Here is an 18589-nt window from a genome sequence, read left to right on the forward strand (position 1 = left end):
TTTTTGAAAATCTTGAAAACTTCCCTGGAGGTGAAGAGGGGAAAAGGAAAGGAAAGGGGGGAAAAGGAAAGGAAAGGGGGGAAAAGGAAAGGAAAGGGGGGAAAAGGAAAGGAAAGGGGGGAAAAGGAAAGGAAAGGGGGGAAAAGGAAAGGAGACCCAAAATAACAACAGCCAAACTCTTTTACCTACTCAGCTCTGATTGAATTTGAATTTTGGGAGCAAATACAAGAGAAAAGGGGAAAAGTGCAGGTTTTGGAAAGAAAGGAATTCAGATGGAGAGCTGGATCCAGGCTGGAAGTGGCAGCAGCAGTTGCAGAACCCAGATCAAATTCCAGAGGAGTTTCCAGCCTCCCTGTGGGATTTAGGGAACCAGCAAAATGTGTTTATTTTGGGAGACTGGTTACTTTAACTGGATTCACAACAAAGAGGAGCTTAAAAGGCTGAGGAGGCCAGAGGGGACAGGGTGACAAGCAGGGAAATCTGTCCTGCCGGACATCAAAAGGAACAGGGTGGTTTAGATAAAGACGTGATTAAACAAATCGTTTTGGAGCTGCACAAAAGAAGCTGGAACATCAAACACAAAGGGAGAACAGGTTTTCCTTGAAACAGCAAAAAAAAAAAAATATATATATATAAGGTTCTGCTCACAACTTCTCATTGAAACCTCCTTAAAATCACACAGGAACAGCCAAAGTTTGTGTTCATTCATCTCTAAGGCTGGAATAGCAAACCAGGCATGAATGTGATGGATTGATTGGGATTTTACCTGCTGGAGCAGCTCAGATTTTGGGGCTCTCTAACATTAAAACACCTGAGCCAGTCAGAAGGGAAAATGGGAGAAAAACAGCTCCAGAAAAAAAAAAAATTAAAATATAATATAATATATAAAAAATAGATAAAAAATAAAATAAAAATAAAGTAAAAATTAAAAAATAAAATAAAAAATAAAAATAAAAATAAAATAAAAAATAAAAAATATAATAAAAAATAAAATAAAAATAAAATAAAAATAAAATAAAAAATAAAATAAAAATAAAATAAAAAATAAAATAAAAAATAAAATAAAAAATAAAATAAAAATAAAATAAAAAATAAAATAAAAAATAAAATAAAAAATAAAATAAAAAATAAAATAAAAAATAAAATAAAAAATAAAATAAAAAATAAAATAAAAAATAAAATAAAAAATAAAATAAAAAATAAAATAAAAAAATAAAATAAAAAAATAAAATAACCCTGACTCCCCAAATACAAGCCCTTTCTTCCCAAAATTCTTCCTTTTCCTGTATATGGAGAATGTGGTGTAATCCCAGCACTCCCAGATCTGTCAGCTAAGCATGGAGCTCTGATATTTAAGAGTGAATCAAGGAGTGTGAAATGTGAGAACAGTATTAAACAGCTGTAAACAGCTTTGCAGTCACAGGTTAAAACATCTCAACAGTTTTTATTAATATTGTGTGTCATAACAAAAACCAGCAACGTATTGAAGCATTTGAAAGCCATGAAAGCCTTGAAATTTAAGTTTGGGGATCTGATTTTCCTCTGCCACCAGGATAAATCAAAAATAACATCAGTGACATTAATAGAGGAGCCATACAGAATCCAGATTACTTCTTTTCTAAGAAAAGCTTCCAGACAATTTTTTCCCTCTGAAGAACAGGCAAATAACACACTGCAAAATTCACTAAAATCAAGTCAATTTACTCCAATTTCTACTCTAAAAATCCAAGTAAAGGAAACAAAGAAAATCACCCCAAGGTGAGAACTGGAAATGGGATATGCCCTTTCCTCACTTGCCCTGTTTCCAATTTCTTCCCAAACACAACATTTGCCAAAACCAACAATTCCTTGCATAATATTTCATTCTCAGCCAATTAATATTCCTCTGCTGGAATTCCAGGAGCAGAATTCCTGAGCAGGATCACAGGCTGAAAATAAGGCAGAAAAAATCCCTCTGGTGATTCTTACAGCATCTCTGGGGTCACTGCAATCAAGTCTGCTCCCCAAAAACAAAGCTACAGGCACAGAGTGCTGCTGCAAGCAGGATATTCATGAGGAAAGAACAAAAATTGGGCTAAAAATGCCACTTTTGGATGCTCAGAGAAGCTGTGGCTCCCTCTGGACCCCTGAAAGTGTCCAAGGACAGCTTGGGTGGAGCTGGATGAGCTTTAAGTCCCTCCCAACCCATCCCAGTTTGGGATTCTGGGATTCCATGGCAATTTCTATCCTTTCTGCAAGGTCTGGCCAGATAAACTGGATCTTAATTGGTCTGGATGGATAAACTGGATCTTAATTGGTCTGGATGGATAAACTGGATCTTAATTGGTCTGGCCAGATAAATTGGGTCTGCCTTAGTGTTGTGCCAAGTTAGGGGACAAGAGGGGACAATAGAGATGGGGAAAACCAGGAAAACATTGAAAAATGGAGGGATCCAAAGCAGTGGAGAAGGGCTGGGTGCAGGTCCCCGGGCTGGGCTCAGTCTGGGCTGCCTGATGGGTGACAGGCTCCATAAATAGAGCCCAGGTTCTTGCTGAGATCTCTTTATTAACTGCACACATCTATAAATGGAGCAAACGCTGGTGCAGGAAATGAAGGAGCGATGTGCTGATCCCACAGCCCCACGGAGCTGCTCTGCCACCTCACCTGGAGGTCCCTGAGCAGAAAAGCCACCAAGACTCCAGGAAAAACCAGCCAGCCCCAAAGCACAACACCCTGCCACGCTTTTTGGGGATAACCCTGCAGATCACCCAGTCATGGAAGGCAGAATCATTAGGAAACGAGTCTAAAATCCAGATTATTTACAATTATTACTCCAGCTTTCTCGAGCCAACTGGCAATAAAAAATTATAGCACTCCCTTGAACTCTAAAATGATTTTAAAAGGAGGATTTACTATTCCAAAGGGTTTTCCCTCTTACAGGAAAAAAAAATATCAGAGACCTTTAGGGTTCCTTTCAAACTGTGGGACAGTGACCCTCAATTTCTTTTTTATTCACCAGCACAGAGCTGGCATATTGGGCACTCAGAAGAACAGCCCTAATAAAGAATCGCTTCATCCAGGGATTTGAGAGTGGCATGGGAAATCTGCTGCTCTGTGGAAATCAGCTCTTCTTCATCCTCATGATTTCAAACATCACTTGAAAAACTTCACTTGGTGTAAATAAATCTGCTGCCAATCTCAAGCTCCAGGAAGAGCTGCTGTGTTTGCTGACATGCAGGATTCCACAGGGTTTTAAAAACAACTTAATTGCACCCAACTTGCCCGAGAGTCTCTTGTTTGCTCACCATTAAGCTCTTGACAAAGGATCAGCATTACCTCTGTTTATTGACAGGCAGATTAAAGGAAATTATTTGTCCCAAGCCACTGAGTGGTGGCAAAGCTTACTGGGGGCAGGGATTCTCTCAGTCCATGCCTGAGCTTGCACCAGCACATTTCATTCATCTCAAATGAAAACTGCTCTGTGCAAGGAGCAGGGATGGGTTTTTTTCTCTCTGTTCCCCTTGAACTGCCACAAAATCACAAGTTCAGAGTGCCAGATGGCTCCTAGGAGGAGAGCTGGGCCTCAGGTTTTATATTTTATATAGGTTTTGTATATTTTTCAGATTCTGTGCTTTAGTGTGTGCGTCTGGGTTCACATCAGGGGACTGTGCACAGAGCAGGGAGACAAAACAATTCCTGCTCCAGCTGGGCACCAAGGACAAATGATCCAAATCTCAGCCCAGGAGCACAAACACCGTGGGCTGCAGAGAGAAAAACAAGGATGGGACTGCAGGGGCTAAAGCTGGGATGGGACAATGAACTGCAAGATGCAAATGGAGCAGAACTGATCCAAGGGAGAGACCCCGGGAGCGCTTGGGCATTTTGGGACCATTTGGGTTCATCTTGGGTTCATTTTGGAACCATTTTGGGACCATTTTGGTTCATCTTGGGCGCATTTTGGGACCATTTTGGGTTCATTTTGTGACCATTTTGGGACCATCTCGGGACGATCTCAGATTCATTTTGGGACCATTTTGGTTCACCTTGGGTGCAGCCCTGGCTGGGTTCTTGTGCTGCCCAAGGTGGATCCATTGAGGAAATCCTTTTAATAAATCCCTGCTTTATTCTGTAACTCCTCCAGCCTCTGCTCCATCCCAGCCTTCCCAAGGCATCCTGGGGTGGTACTCACTGGTCTCTGCAGTCTCGTACTCGCTGTCCCTCAGCAGCTCAAAGATGTCCACCTCCACCCTGGCCTTGCCCGCCCGCTCGGGCGCGCGGTTGATGCGGTTCTTGGCCAGGGTGATGGAGAGCCTCTCCCCTCTGCTGCACTCCATGGGGTCATCCAGGATGGCAGCTGTGGGGGAAAGAGGTGTAGGCACAGGTTAGGTTTGGGATCTGCACTCCCCTCCCCATCCCCATGATGCCTTAGGGTTGAGCTTTCGTATTTCCCAGCCTCTGCCCTGCATTGGTGTGTGACTCTGAACTCCAAAGTGTCACCAAGTTCTCCTCACAGCTCAGCCCCACAGAACAATCCTTGTCCAGCCCCAGAACCAAGGACACCGCTGCAGCTCCAGCCCAAAAAGTGCAAACAACAGAGAACTGAGCAATAAACAACAGAAAATTGAACAACAGAGAGCAAACTGGGAGGTGGGGACTGCATCACCTGGAGCTGGAATTGGTGAATTTACCCCAATATGAAAACAGACCAAAATTTATACAAGTATGAAAACTCGTGACTTGGGGTCCATCTTGGGTGTAGCCTTGGCTGGGCTCTTGTTCTGCCCAAGATGTATCCTTCAAACCCTTTTAATAAATCCCAATTTTATTCCTCTAACTCTGCCCAGCCCCTGTCCCAGGTAGCCTCTCCAGCATCACCCACACTCCTGATCCCTGCAGGAGCTCTGTTTGTGCTCCTGTCACCACCAGAGCTGCCACATCCCCCTGCCCACACGTGGCCTTTCCCGCTGCTTCTCCCACTCCCCAGGCCCTGCCAGACAGGTGGGTGGTGAAATCTCTGCAGAGAAATCTCTGTTTTACCTGCTGGAATGGCACAGCACAGCCACCCACACTGCCAGGCTCCCAGCACCCACTGCCACACAGGCTGGCTGCTCCCAGAGAGGCTCCTCCAGCTGCCCAACCCGAAAAAACCCAGATCCAGGAGCTGCCTCACATCCTAACAAAGGCAGAACGTCCCCAAAAAACCCTGGGATGGTTCCTTTAGGGTGCTGAGGAGCTGGAATATTTCAGGAAGCAGCCCTGGGTGGGGAGGGACAAATATTTTTAAAGCAGAAGGATCTTGAACTCAGCTCCTGGGGCTGCCCACCCAGATCTGTGGCAGGCAGAGGGAGGTGGGGAGGGGTTTTACCTTTGTTTTTTTGGAGGGAAGAGAAAAAAGGGTTCAGGGGTGGAGCATTCGGGGCAGAATTTCATGAGGAGCTGGCACCCCAGTGGGTTCATCCTGGCTAACAGGAGATGCCCCCCAGAACACAGATTTTGCATTTTATCTGGGGGAGAGCAGTGCTGCTGTTAAAAAAAAATTAAAAAATCACCAATTCGTATGTTCCTTTCCCAAAAAATATCCCTCCACAGGGAGAGGTGCCCTTCAGCACTGCTCAGGTGCTGAGGGAAGGAAGGGAAGGAAGGGAGGGAACTCCTGCAGCAGGTTTGGTTTTTTGTTTTTTTTTTCTTGGTAGGGAAAAGCATAAATGAGCTGGGAAGTGAAATAAAGCCCATCAGGGAGATCCCCTGAGTCCTAGGAGCAAGGCACAAAGGACACAGAGGTTGGGAAGGCAGAGGGATGCTGAGCTGGGACTGAGGGACCCACAGAGGGATCTGGGCTGTGCCTCAGGGCCCTCACTGCTCCCTTCACTGCCACCACAGAGCCCCCAGCACAGCCCAGACCAACCTGGCTGGAGCCCAGGCTCCTTTTCTTTGCTTTTCCTGCCCCTAAGACTTTAGCCCAGCCCCAAACCTCAAAGCACAGCCTGATTTCAGCCCCTCTTCCTCTCAGGGCTCTTTTCCCAGCCTCGCCTGCTCATCCCAGGGCGATCTTTCCTCTCCCAGCATGACTGCAGAGCCTCCCCAGGTCCCAGCCCTGCCCTCACCCCAGCAGGGCAAGCCCAAAGCTGGTCCACACCAGCCTGATCCACTTCATATCCTGAAAATACTCAACAATTCCTTCTTTTCCTAGCTTTTCCCAGTTTCATGGGAGTTAAATTCAGTTCATCCTAATCTCATTATGCCACAAAAAAAGGGTTGTGCTTTCCTCCAAAGCCAGGAGCAAGGGTTTTAGGATATTAACGTGGCTGATGACTTCTTTTAATTAGAACAAAGCTGGGAGAGCAATTTGCCACAGACTCCACTTTTCCAGGAGAGAAGCAGAGGAGAAAGTTCTTGTAGAAACTTTTCCTGCAGCCCTGCTCCCAGGGAAGGGTAAATCCATGAGCTGAGCATCACCAAATGCAGCCCCTGCTCAGGTGCTGACGGTGTGAAATTAAAGATCAGCAGTGGGGGAGTGGATGTCAGCATTCTCAGATTCATTAGTTTCTAATTTAAAGCTTCAACATCACTAAATTGGGGAATGTTTTCAAGTATTTTCCTAATTGGCAGCTTTCAAACAAAATCCACTTCCACTAATGCACAGTTGAGTGATTTTTAAGTATAAAAATAGTCAAAACCAAAGCATTTGGAACAGTTTCCTCAAGCCAGCTCAGCAAAAAAAAAGTTTGCACAGAGCTTTTTTTTTTTTTAAATTTCTGTTCAGGATGGGATTTTCTAGTCTGATTTTTGAAAATCTTGAAAACTTCCCTGGAGGTGAAGAAGCAGAGAAAGGGAAGCAGAGAAAGGGAAGCAGAGAAAGGGAAGCAACCCAAAATAACAACAAGAAAACTCTTTTACCTACTCAGCTCTGACTGAATTTGAATTTTGGGAGCAAATACAAGAGAAAAGGGGAAAAGCAGAGGTTTTGGAAAGAAAGGAATTCAGATGGAGAGCTGGATCCAGGCTGGAAGTGGCAGCAGCAGTTGCAGAACCCAGATCAAATTCCAGAGGAGTTTCCAGCCTCCCTGTGGGATTTGGGGAACCAGCAAAATGTGGGAGACTGGTTACTTTAACTAAACATTTTGGGAGACTGGTTACTTTAACTAAATATTAAACCAGCCCCCAGCACTAGGGAGGTAACGAGGCTGAACTAATCTTTATTTATTAAAGCTGGAGGATGAAAAAAGGTCATTTAATGTTTAAAAAAGGTTGGTTTTAAAGCTTCATGGCTCGGGACACTGTGCCAAAGCTCATCTAACAGTGGCATCATTAAGTGTGAATGAAAATCTTTCTAGAAATTCCCTTTCATCTCTTCCTGTCTATTAAACAGGGGAAGATGCATCAAGTAAATCTTTAATCCTGAAGACTTACAGCAAAGTCTTTGAACTTGGTTGCCCTCAAAAATCACTTCTGTCTTCCCCATGGTGATAAATGTCACCAGTCTAGACTGCTGCTCCATGAATGATGAGGAAAACCTTGCAGAGGGAGCCAGGAGCACCTGGACCTGCAGTGCCTGGCTCAGGGATGCTCAGGATTTCCCAGGCACTGAGTGAAGCCACCAGGGCTGAGCTTTCCTCAGGAAGAGCTTCTCTTCCCATGGGATGTTCCAGTTCTGACAGGGAAAACATCCCTTGTAATAATCAGTTTTTTATTCCATTCACTCAGATTTCCCAGACAATTAACAGATTCCCATGCAATTAACACAAAATCCGTGCTCCAGAAGCACCAAACCAGAGCTGACCCCTTTGGAGTAGCCGGGTAATAATCAAGGTTCAAGCAACAAGTGACTTCCACTGCAAACCTCCACCAGATACAGATCTCAAAGGCAATGCTCAAAGTTAAGGGTTTAACAGCAAGAAGCAGGAAAAATAAAGGTATAATTGGGAGCCAGAGAAATGCAAGGGATGGGATGGCACTTTCTGAGAAAAGCAGATTTTAGTGACTGTCCTGCAGGGGTTTTTCACTCCTTGAGGATGGGGGTGAGGAGGAATTGGTGATATCTGCTGGGGTAGGAGCTGGGAAAGGAGGAATTGGTGATATCTGCTGAGGAAGGAGCTGGGAAAAGAGGAGTTGGAGCTCTCTGCTGGGGTAGGAGCTGGGAAAAGAGGAATTGAAGCTCTCTGTTGAGGAAGGAACTGGGAAAGGGGGAATTGGAGCTCTCTGCTGGGGTAGGAGCTGGGAAAAGAGGAATTGGAGCTCTCTGCTGAGCCAGGAGCTGCACAAGGAGCTCCCTGTGGCTTCCCCAGGCCCACACGGGATGGGGCCATGTGGCCACAGCCCTTCCAGCCCAGCTGTGGCAGCAGATGCTCAACACCTTCTGCCTCTTCCTTCCAGGGGGAAAAAGGCCATCCATTCCTCAACCCCAGACGTCCATTCCTCAACCCCAGACATCCACGTCTCAACCCCAGACATCCACGTCTCAACCCCACACCGTCCATGTCTCACCCCACCCAGCTCAGTTGTGCCTCTCTGTGCCAAAGCAGTGGCACAGGCAGGGCTGTCCCCGCTGTGCCCCCGAGCTGATGAGACACAGCCACCCTGTGAGGCAGGGCCCAGCCATCCCAGCCAGCTCTGAATTCCATCCTTGAGCAGCCCCAGCTGGCTCCAAGCAGGGCTGAGGAGCAGAGGCTCCGTCCTGCATCCCCCAGGGCTGTGAGGCTCCTGGAGCTCTGCCTGCCCCAGCCAGATTCCCAACATATGCACTGTGACAGGATGAGCCCACTGTGAGCCAGCTCCAGCAGAGCTCCCCAGCCCATGATTCATCCCAAACCTAATGAAATCAGATTTTTATAACAATAACAGGGAACAGATGCCACTGCCAGGATTACACACAGCCACAACAAACTGACCTTTCCCCTTCCCCTTTTCCTTCAAGGCTTTTTTTTTTTTTTTTTAATTTACAGTTTCTCAGATGCTTTTTATACCTTTGAAATGGAAAGTCATCCTCAGAAACACGATTTCCATCTCAAGGCATCTCTTGAAAATGCAGATTTAACACAGCACTGGCTTGGTAAACAGGATATTTCACTGTTCATAACCTGTCCCTCCAAGTGAAAAACACATAAAGGTACCTGTAATATTTCCTAAATGTCCCAAGTGACAGGTTAAGATCACACCTACAACCTCTGCTGATTTATGCTGTAAACACAGCCACAGGATCAGTGAGCTTGGGAAAAACCTCAGGGATTATTAAACCCAACCTGTGCCCAGAGCTCTGAGTGCCACCAGCCCAGTCCTTCCCTGGACACCTCCAGGGCTGGGGACTCCAAACCTCCCTGGGCAGCCCCTGCCAACATTTCACAACCTTTCCATGGGGAAATTCCTGCTGATTCCAGCCTGAGCCATTCCCTCTCCTCCTGTCCCTGTCCCTGGGAGCAGATCCCAAATCCCCTCTGGCTGTCCCCTGTGGAATTTGCAGGTAACCCCAACAAAGGGGGGATGAAAATCTTGACTCCATCTTGCAAAAGGTCGGTTTGTTACTTTATGATCTTTATTATATTAAAGCAAAATTATATATTAAAACTATACTAAAGAATTATATATATATTATATATCTAAAATATATATAATATATATTCTATATATATTATATTATTCTATATATATTATATATATTCTATATATAATATTATTCTATATATATTATATATAGAATATCTATATTATATATAGAATATATATATTATATATAGAATACATATATTAAAACTATACTAAAAAAGAAAGGATTTCAGAAGGCTGGCAAAGAATGATAATCAAATCTTGTGACTGACCAGAGAGTCCAATACAGCCGGACTGTGATTGGCTATTAATTAAAACCCACCACATGACACCAATTAAAGATGCACCTGTTGCTGAAACATCTCCAGACCACATTCCACAGCCATCAGATTGTTATTGTTTACATTTCTTTTCTGAGGCTTCTCAGCAGGAAAAAAATCCTAGGAGAAACTTTTTCCTCAGGAGAAAATTTTTCAGAATTTTTTCTCAGGAGAAAAAATCCTAGCGGATTTTTAAGGATTTCTCAGAAAACACAGCTGTGCCGTTCCCCTCCTGTCAGGAGCTGTGCAGAGCCACAAGGTCCCCCCAGAGCCTCCTTTTCTGCAGGCTGAGCCCCTTCCCCAGCTCCCCCAGCCCCTCCATGTCCCTCGTTCCATGAGGAGCCCAGAGCTGCACACAGAATTCCAGGTGGCTCCTGCTGGCCACGCCATTCCCTGGTGCTCAAACCCAGAGCTGCAATCCCAGCCCAGCAGATCCAGCCCCAAGATCCAGTACCTGCCACTGGAGCTGACCGGTCCTTCCTCTGCAAACCAGGAAACCCAAAAGAATTCCAGGAAAATTTCACTCTCCCAACACCCTGAGTGTCCTGCTGAGGAGCACCAGGAGATGCCCCAGGGATCTCCACGTCTCCCCGTCCTCCTGAACTCCCCAACCCACGAGGCTGCAGGGTCAGGTGAATAAAAATTGTTGCCAAAATTGCTTTTTTTTGGTGCTTTTCTGCTCTGCTGAATAAAGTATCAACCCTCCAGGCTGTCAGTACAGTAAAGGAGAAGAAATTTGCACAGTTCCTCATTACGGGGCTGTCAAGTGGAGCTCCAGTGGAGAAACAGGTGGGATTGTATTTCCATTATCATCTCTGAAGTGCTGCTTAAAAATAAAATAAAAAGGCGTCAACACGCTATTACTCTGCGAGGAAAGAGCACCTCATCAAGGAGAAAGAGAAGATCTGAAAACACGAAATCTCCTTCACAAAGAGGCTCGATAATGTTTGTCTGGTCAAGGGAACAGAGGGCTATTTATTGCTCTGGGCCAGCACTGGAAATCTGCATTTAAATGGAGCTTCCCTCTCATTCCTGCTATCCTGAGAGAGCAAATTCAGGGGAGATGTGATAAAAGCAGCTGAGGGCTTTAGTTCCTGCTGCTTGAAACACAATCTCTCTTTTATCTTCTTTAATAACTGCTTTGTGTACATAAAATCAGAATTACACTCCCCGAGACCCGGAGTTTGCAGAAAAAAAAAAAATCGAGCAGGAAGGTGGTGATGTGTCCATCATGCAGGGATGTAAAACTTCAGCGGGACCATCCCTGCACCCCAGAAAACATCATCCCTCTGGGGCAGGCAGGTAAAAACCCTCCAGGCCCCTCATCTCACCTGATTTTGGGAATATAAATCCCCCTCCGAGGCAGCAGCAAACACCCCGAGCACAAAGAGAGGCGCAAAAAGAGAAGAAAAGGGTCAAAAATGGGAAATCCCCATGCAGAGCCGGCTCAGGGGGGCTGAACCCACCCTCTGGCACCAAGGCAGGGCAGGAAATTGATTTTAAAGGGAAACTCCTGTGGGTTTTCACAGCCAGGCTTAAGGCACTGCAGCTGTGGAGAAAATCCTGAGCTGGGGATTGAAATATTGGGATTATGAGCAGTTAAATCCCACTCCAGGCCCTGAAAAACCTGCCAAGAGAATTCCCAAAACCAAGGAGAGACAAGCAGGGAGAAGGAGCAATGGGGGACTGAACCTTCCTGAAGTGTCGGGTCAGGGAATGGGATTTGGCTCTGAAAGGGACAGGCTGGACCAAGAGGGGCTCTCCTGAATGTCCCCAAACCTCCAAAAGCAGGGAATTCCAGGCACCAGGAGCTTGTTTGTGCACGGGTCAGTGTGGTGGGGTGGGGTGGTGTTTTTTGTTTCCCCTGTAACTTTGCTCCCCACAGCGCTGCCCTCTAATCCAGATTTTCAGCACCTCTGCAAAGCCCCATCTGTCAAACTGGGCCAGAGTCTGCCAAAAATCCAAGCTCCTTCACGGCCACCCACATCCCCTAAATGCCTAAATCTTATTTTCTTAGGAATCCAGCCTAAAACCACAGACCCGAGTTGGGAAGATCGTTTTTCTGCCTGTCTTTTGCTTCCATAATGTCAAGCTGAGTTTCCAAAGGAGGTTTTTCTGCCCGTTTTTCTGGTCTCAGGTGACTGGCAGCAGCTGTGGTTCTGTAGGAAGAGAGCACTGGGAAGCCCTGGTGGGGCCAATAAACTTGGCAAGACCAAGAAATGAGCAACAGCTTAATTAAGTCAGTGGAGAGTATAAATATAAGAAAAATAACCACACAAGCCCCAAGTGCCACTGCCAGGCAAGCAAAATGAATGAGGAAGGGAGAAACAATGGGTAAAGTTCTGAGATAAAAAAAAAAAAAAAAACAACCAAAAAACAACAAAAAAAAAGCCAACAAACAAATGGGAAAGTCCAGTAGGATTTATGGCTCTGATGATGGATTTGAGAGATGGAAATGAATAATGGAGCTGGGGAGCAGGCAGGAAAGGACCCAGACCCCTCAATAAATGTGTTTTGTAGCCACAACCCCACAAAATCCCAGAGCTCCATCCCCAGGGTTTCAGTGGCCATTCCAGCACACACAAAGATCTGCAGCACTTTGGGATTTTCTGACTGAAGGGGGTTTAAGGAGAGAAGAATTCCCAAACCTTTGCCTTGCAGGGGAAACCATTTCCTGATCCTCCTTCTGGCCACGGGCTGGAAAAGACCTCAAAGATCATCCAGCCACCACCATGGTCACTGAACCCTGTCCTCAAATGCCACAGCCACACATTTTTGGAACAACTTCAGGGATGGTGACTCCACCACCACCACCCTGGGCAGCCTGGGCCAGTGCTTGGCAGCCTCTCCATGGAGAAATTTTTCCTAATTTCTAATCCAGACCTCTCCTGGCACAACTTGAGGCCGTTTCCTCTGAGCCTGGTGAGGATGAAACAGGAGGGTACAGGATTTAAGAACTGGGGATCCCTCTACAGCCCCTGAATTTCCATTAAGTGGGGATTTAATGACCATTTTCCTCTGAACCCTTCTGGATATCTCAGAATTTAAAGTGCATTTGCTCTTCTTCCAGCCCCTCCCTGTTTCAGTGGGGTCACAGCTTTGGCTGATCCATCCCAGGCAGGGGATGCACAGCTCAGCCCAAAGGATGCAGAGGGGAAATTCCAGGTCCTGGAATGAATCCACACACAGAGACAGAAAACAGCCTTGGATGCACCCCCAATATCAAAGTGAGGAGGGGGGGAAAACATTGTGGAGGGATCTTGGGGTGTGCTTGCATTAATATGGAGAATTTTGAGACATTTTGCACCTCTTGTATTCCTTTTCCAGATCACTGGCCACTGCTGCTGTGACAAATCTCTAAAAGATGGGCCCAGGGACAAGGACCAAGCATGCAGGATGCAGATATGGCAATTGCTATAAAGATATGAGCCAGACAAATGATAGGTGGAATGATTTTCATTCTCTCATGATGGATGAAGACTAAAGAGATAAAGTGACTCCTCAAGGTTTTCCAGGACCACGTGGCAAATAAACAGATTTAATGTGCCAGGAGGCTTCAGGAAGCCTTGTTTAGAGACTCAGCCTCTCTGCCCCCAAAACCTGACAATTCTGCCTCAATCCTCAGCACTACAAGCAGATCTTTTTGGGAGATGGGAATCCCTGGAAGCAGGAACGTGTGTAAAGATCAATGGGTCAATGCCACGTGGCTGAGCGTGCATGGAAGAGCCAAATTGTGTTTGGGAGCCTTTGGGCTGGAAAGGCCCTCAGAGATCATCAAATTCCAGCTCCTTGCCATGGGCAGGGAGAAGTTCCATGGGCAGGGAGAAGTTCCATGGGCAGGGAGAAGTTCCATGGGCAGGGAGAAATCCCATGGGCAGGAAGAAATTCCATGGGCAGGAACACCTTCCATGGGCAGGGGGAAATTCCATGGGCAGGATCACCTTCCATGGGCAAGGAGAAATTCTATGGGCAGGGAGAAATTCTGTGGGCAGGGAGAAATCCCATGGGTAGGAAGAAATTCCATGGGCAGGGAGAAATTCTGTGGGCAGAGAGAAATCCCATGGGTAGGAAGAAATTCCATGGGCAGGAACACCTTCCATGGGCAGGAACACCTCCCCCTAAACCTGTCTGCTCCAACAGAAAACCTGAAAAGATGCATAAAGCTGGGAAAAGGTCACATTGGAAACCTCACCTCTCTTGAAGAGAATCCAGGTGTCATAAAGCACATCAAAGAGTTTGATCCAGGTATAAAACGACACTTGAGCCTTCCCCTGAGGTGCCTCGGGATTGTTTTCATCCCTGAGCTTCCCTGACAGAACAAACACCTTTTGCTGCTGAGTCACCCTGGAATGAGATGCTGAGGAGCTGCCACAGCAGATGTGGAGGCCCTTCAGATCCAATGCTGATCAATCTGCACAGCCTGGATTTATTTCTTTTTTGCCACTCAGCCTCCAGCTGATGCAGTGGGTTGCTCCAACGCCTTCCTGCCTTCCCTCGTTAGTATGCTCTGCCCACTGCCATCCTTCTCCCCTGATGGCTTCTTCCCTGACTTCTGGATGGGAAAGAGAAACAGCAATTTGCTTTTCCCTGCACTCTGACATGGTTTTCCCTGCCTTTCTATCCATCTTAGCAGCACACTGCTAATTCATCTAATCCCAGGGTACTTTTTCTGGTCGTTTGGACCAAAAAAAAAAAATAATAAATAAAATAAAGGCAGCTCCACTTTGTTTTTTTAGATGGTTTTTTGAGAGAAGGAATCTGCAGAGCCCTGAGTGAGTGAAGTGATGCACAGCAACATCCTCGCTCGGAGCAATTTGTCTCAGCATCCTCTGGAGACCACCCCTGAGCAGGGGGGGGTGCCAAACATTGCCTGGAGAATCCCAGGCACAACAGAAAAAAACAACCACAAAATCCTCAAAAAGTTCCTCCAGGTTTTCCCAGAGAATCTCTGAGGTTTCTCCTGCAAGGCTCTCCAGTGTGGGTAAAGAAGAACTTTTGGGCAAACAGCTTTTGCTTTTAGCTTGGGAGCTCATTACAGATTCTCCTGCATCTGGAAAAGTTTTAAAAACACCACACAGAAACTGGAGAGGGCAAGTGAAGAGCAAGAAAGGAAGAGAGGAGAGGCGAGGCTACAGCAAAGGCTCAGCTGCAGAGGGTAAATTAAAGCAGACACAAAAACTCTTAGTGAACAAGGCTGAACAAAGCAAAGGAAAAGCTGTTCCAGGCTCCTGGGATGTCAGCAATGATGGAAGAGCTGCTGGGACTGGGGAGGAATCAGCACCAGCCCTGGGTGAGGATTGAGATGTTCCAGAGCCAGCCAGGCTTGCAGAGCAGAGTGGAGTGAATTACATCCCCTGCAGTCTGTTCTGAAGCTTCTTCCAGGGGATACTGAATTAGTGACATTAATGCAGCAAGGAACTGGATCAGGTTCCCAGTGATAAGCTTAATTAAACAACAGAGCTATCCATAGACTGGGCTTTATGTTATAAATAAGCAACATTTATACTGATTAATTGAAGTCATGGTTCAGATCATTAAATCCTCCTCCTTCCAACCATCTTAATGAGGATACCTGAAGAGCTGAAGGCAGCAGTGATGTTTGACACTTGCAAGCCTCAGCACTCAGGGCAGGGCAGGGGGACAGGGGGCCCTGCCAAGGCTCATTCCCACTGCCTGCTATTGCTGTGGGTGGCCCTGGAGTTTCTCTGGGGGTTTTTGGGGGCTCACTCTCACTGCTGTCATGTGAGGAGTCAGGGCTGGCAGCCTCAGGCAGCACCAAGTTCCCAGTACTTCTCCAAGTCTGTAAAAGACTTCTTAACACAGCAATGAAAACATCTTGGAGACAGCCAGCCGTGTCAGCTGCCCTCACAAATCCAATTCTTTTTCATTATCCCAGCCAGAACGAGCCTGCCTGGAGGAACAGGGCTGCTTTATCATCCTCCCCTGCCTCTTCCCACGTGAGAAATGTCCTGAGCCACGTCTGGGACAGCAAACTGTGACCCCACCATCAAATCCCCAGCCCTGTCACCCACTCCTGGCCACCCCTCTCACCTCATTCCACGCTCACAACAACACCCAGCAGAGTTAAAGAGGAAAACCCTTCTGAAAGGCTTCACTCCATGAGATTGGAGGTTTAGAGAGGATAAAACTCCCACCCCAGCGCCGCTCTGAGCCGGGATCAATTAAGGATCATCTCTAACACTTATTCTAATTGGAATTATGAAAGCAGAGCAGACCCTTTGTCCCTTCCTTTTCAGCTTTCTGCTCCTTCCTCCCAGAGCCTGAGAGGTTTTCTACAGCTCTAATATTTCAGAGAGTGGCCTTGGTGCTCTGTAGTGAAAAGCCATCTTGGGAGACCATGGCTTGCTCCAGCTCATCCATCACACCTGCTCCCAAACCCAGCAGTTATTAAAAATTAGAGCTGGTCAAATTATTGTTATATTTTGACACATGGAGAATATTATTATCATCCTTCCCTGCTACCCCCAATCCCTGCTCATGAATCATTCATGAGTCTCTCCCGATTCCTGCAGAAGAGCTGAGCTCCTCCTTTGTGCCAGACAGATTTTGTGCCCAAGGAGCAGAGCCCCGGTGCAGGGAGGCCCTGGAGGGAGCCAGGATGAGGCCCAGGGCTCTAATGAGCCCAACAAGTGGTCCCAACAAGCTCTGCAAGGCTGATTTCCAGCCCCCCTTCATCTCCCCCAGCCTTTTCACCTTTTTCTTAACACAATCCTCTCATATTGGGAGCTGACTAATGGTGACAATAATCAAATAAACTTCATTTTGGATCAGTTGCAGGACTGGGGCTATTTCCTCCATCTCTGCACCACCACAGAAAGCCTCTTTTGAATGGATAACAACGATTGTGAGGGGCCAGTTATTACCTTGAAACCTCACATTTTGATATATCCAAAGCTGTTCTCTTATATAAATAACAGTTATTACTGTAAAGTGATTTTCCCCTTTCTCCACTTCCAAAGAGTTCCTGCAGGAGATGGTGGAGAAAATGGGTTCCATTAAAGCCTCACTTAGGCCCTGTTGCTTTCATACTTTAACTCCCATCATTAATCTCCTCATGTGTCTTTAAACAAATGTCATTCATTCATTCCACAGCTCTCTGGCAGCAATTCTGCCCCCTCCTTTCCCCCCAGTTTCCTTTTCCAGTTAAACAGGAGCTCTTCCTCCCCTGACTCATCAGATCTGTGCTCCTGCCAGGCAGGGAAAAGCAGTTTGGTCAGGCAGTTTCCTGCTAATGACAAGGAAAAAAGGAGAGCCACAATGAGGGGAGACAAGGAAACCCTGGAGGATCACTTTGAAGGGACAATTCCAACCCAGCCTTGGGGTGAGAGTCCCCTCGGCTTGGGCAGGTTCTCAGCACAGGGAAAATATTGTCTGTGGCACCCAGCAGCCTCTGAGCATCCCACAAATGCAGCTGCTCTGCAAAAGGTGCCACTTTTGGGTGGTTTGGTGATGAACAAGGCTGGTCTTGCCTGTGACAGGGATGTCACAACAGCAACTCCTGGCTGTTTGCTCAGGGCTCTGAACCAGCTCCATCTCCCAGCAGCCACAGAGGTGCTGTCACCTCCTCTGGGTGGGGACAAGAGGCAGAAAAGCCCAATCTGCAGTGGAATTTAGACACCAATCCTGCCCTGAGGGGGTAAAATCCCACCTTTGTCAAGGATTTCATCCCTCTCCTCGAAGGAGCAGCACCCAGGACCAGAATTCGAGTTTTGCTCACACTGCCAAGGCCACAACATCCCCAGCCAGGGGAGGACACACTGACCTCCCAGCAAAGGCAACCCCGCTCCCATTTTCCAGGCTAATTGAGCTAATTAAGGCTAATTATGCATTAGTGGGCACAGGACCACAGTTCCAGTGAGCAGGGCTGCATTTTGGGGACACGATGTCACCCCCCTCCACATCTGCTCAGGGGATCTGTCCCACACACATGCTCAAAAGAGAAGGGTTCTTCCCCAGAAAACGTCATTTTTGAGAGGTTTAACAGCAAGGCCAAGCCAGGATTGTGAGCTGGAGATGAATAACCTTCACTTCAGAGTCTCTGATTTTCCCCTGCCACCTCTGGGAGCAGAAACAGCAAAGATTAATTCTTGGAGTGACCTCCTGTAAGCCCTGGACATCTGGACTCTGCTGCTGTGTCCTGCTCCCCCAGCAGTGCTGCCATTCCCCCTGCCCTTGCTCAGCCACAGCCTCTCCCTCGTTATCATCTGTCAAGTCCAATTAACAAGAGCAGGGACATCAGGGGACACCACTCCTGCAGTCTCCTGCCAGAGCCACTTGACAGGAGCCTCCACCCTTGAGGAGATGGGGGAAATCGCCAGAAAATTCTCATTTCTCCCCCCATGATCCTGCCCTGGCAGCCCAGAGCACCCACTTGGACTTTCCCCTTTTGGAAATGCCCATCCCTGCTCCTAAAACCCAATTTGTCTCCCCTTTCCCAAGCATTTTATTGGCTAAAAGGATTTTGGGCCAACAATTTGGCGGTGCTGAGGTGCCTGCTCTGAGCTGTTTTCGTCCCCTCCAAACCCAACCTGCCTTTCACCAGAAACCAACAGGAAACGAGGCCAGCATCCCTCCTGTTTGAAACAAGAGAAAGCACAGGGAAAAAAAAAAAATCAAAAATATTCCCCTGAAGAGTGGCAAAAGCTCAAGAGGCAAAGGAAAATTATCCTAGGAAATACCAAGCACCTCTACATATCCTTAATATCATCAAACTCCTTAATGATCAGGAA

General features: G+C 46.8%; 1 protein-coding gene across 4 annotated transcripts in view; it reads right to left on the minus strand.

Annotated features, from left to right (window-relative positions):
- GRIK4 (glutamate ionotropic receptor kainate type subunit 4) overlaps positions 1-18589 on the minus strand; it is a 216189-nt gene that overhangs the window by 80757 nt on the left and 116843 nt on the right. For all 4 annotated transcript variants that reach the window (XR_013185015.1, XM_054647485.2, XM_077189837.1 and 1 more), the window contains exon 3: positions 4169-4333. Coding sequence is in view for 3 of the 4 variants with exons in the window: in XM_054647485.2 (XP_054503460.1) it covers positions 4169-4333 (165 nt within the window). In the remaining variant the exon portion in view is untranslated. The remainder of the gene's footprint in view (positions 1-4168; positions 4334-18589) is intronic.

This window comes from Agelaius phoeniceus, chromosome 23 (genome assembly GCF_051311805.1).
Source record: "Agelaius phoeniceus isolate bAgePho1 chromosome 23, bAgePho1.hap1, whole genome shotgun sequence".
In the NCBI taxonomy this organism is placed as follows: domain Eukaryota; kingdom Metazoa; phylum Chordata; class Aves; order Passeriformes; family Icteridae; genus Agelaius; species Agelaius phoeniceus.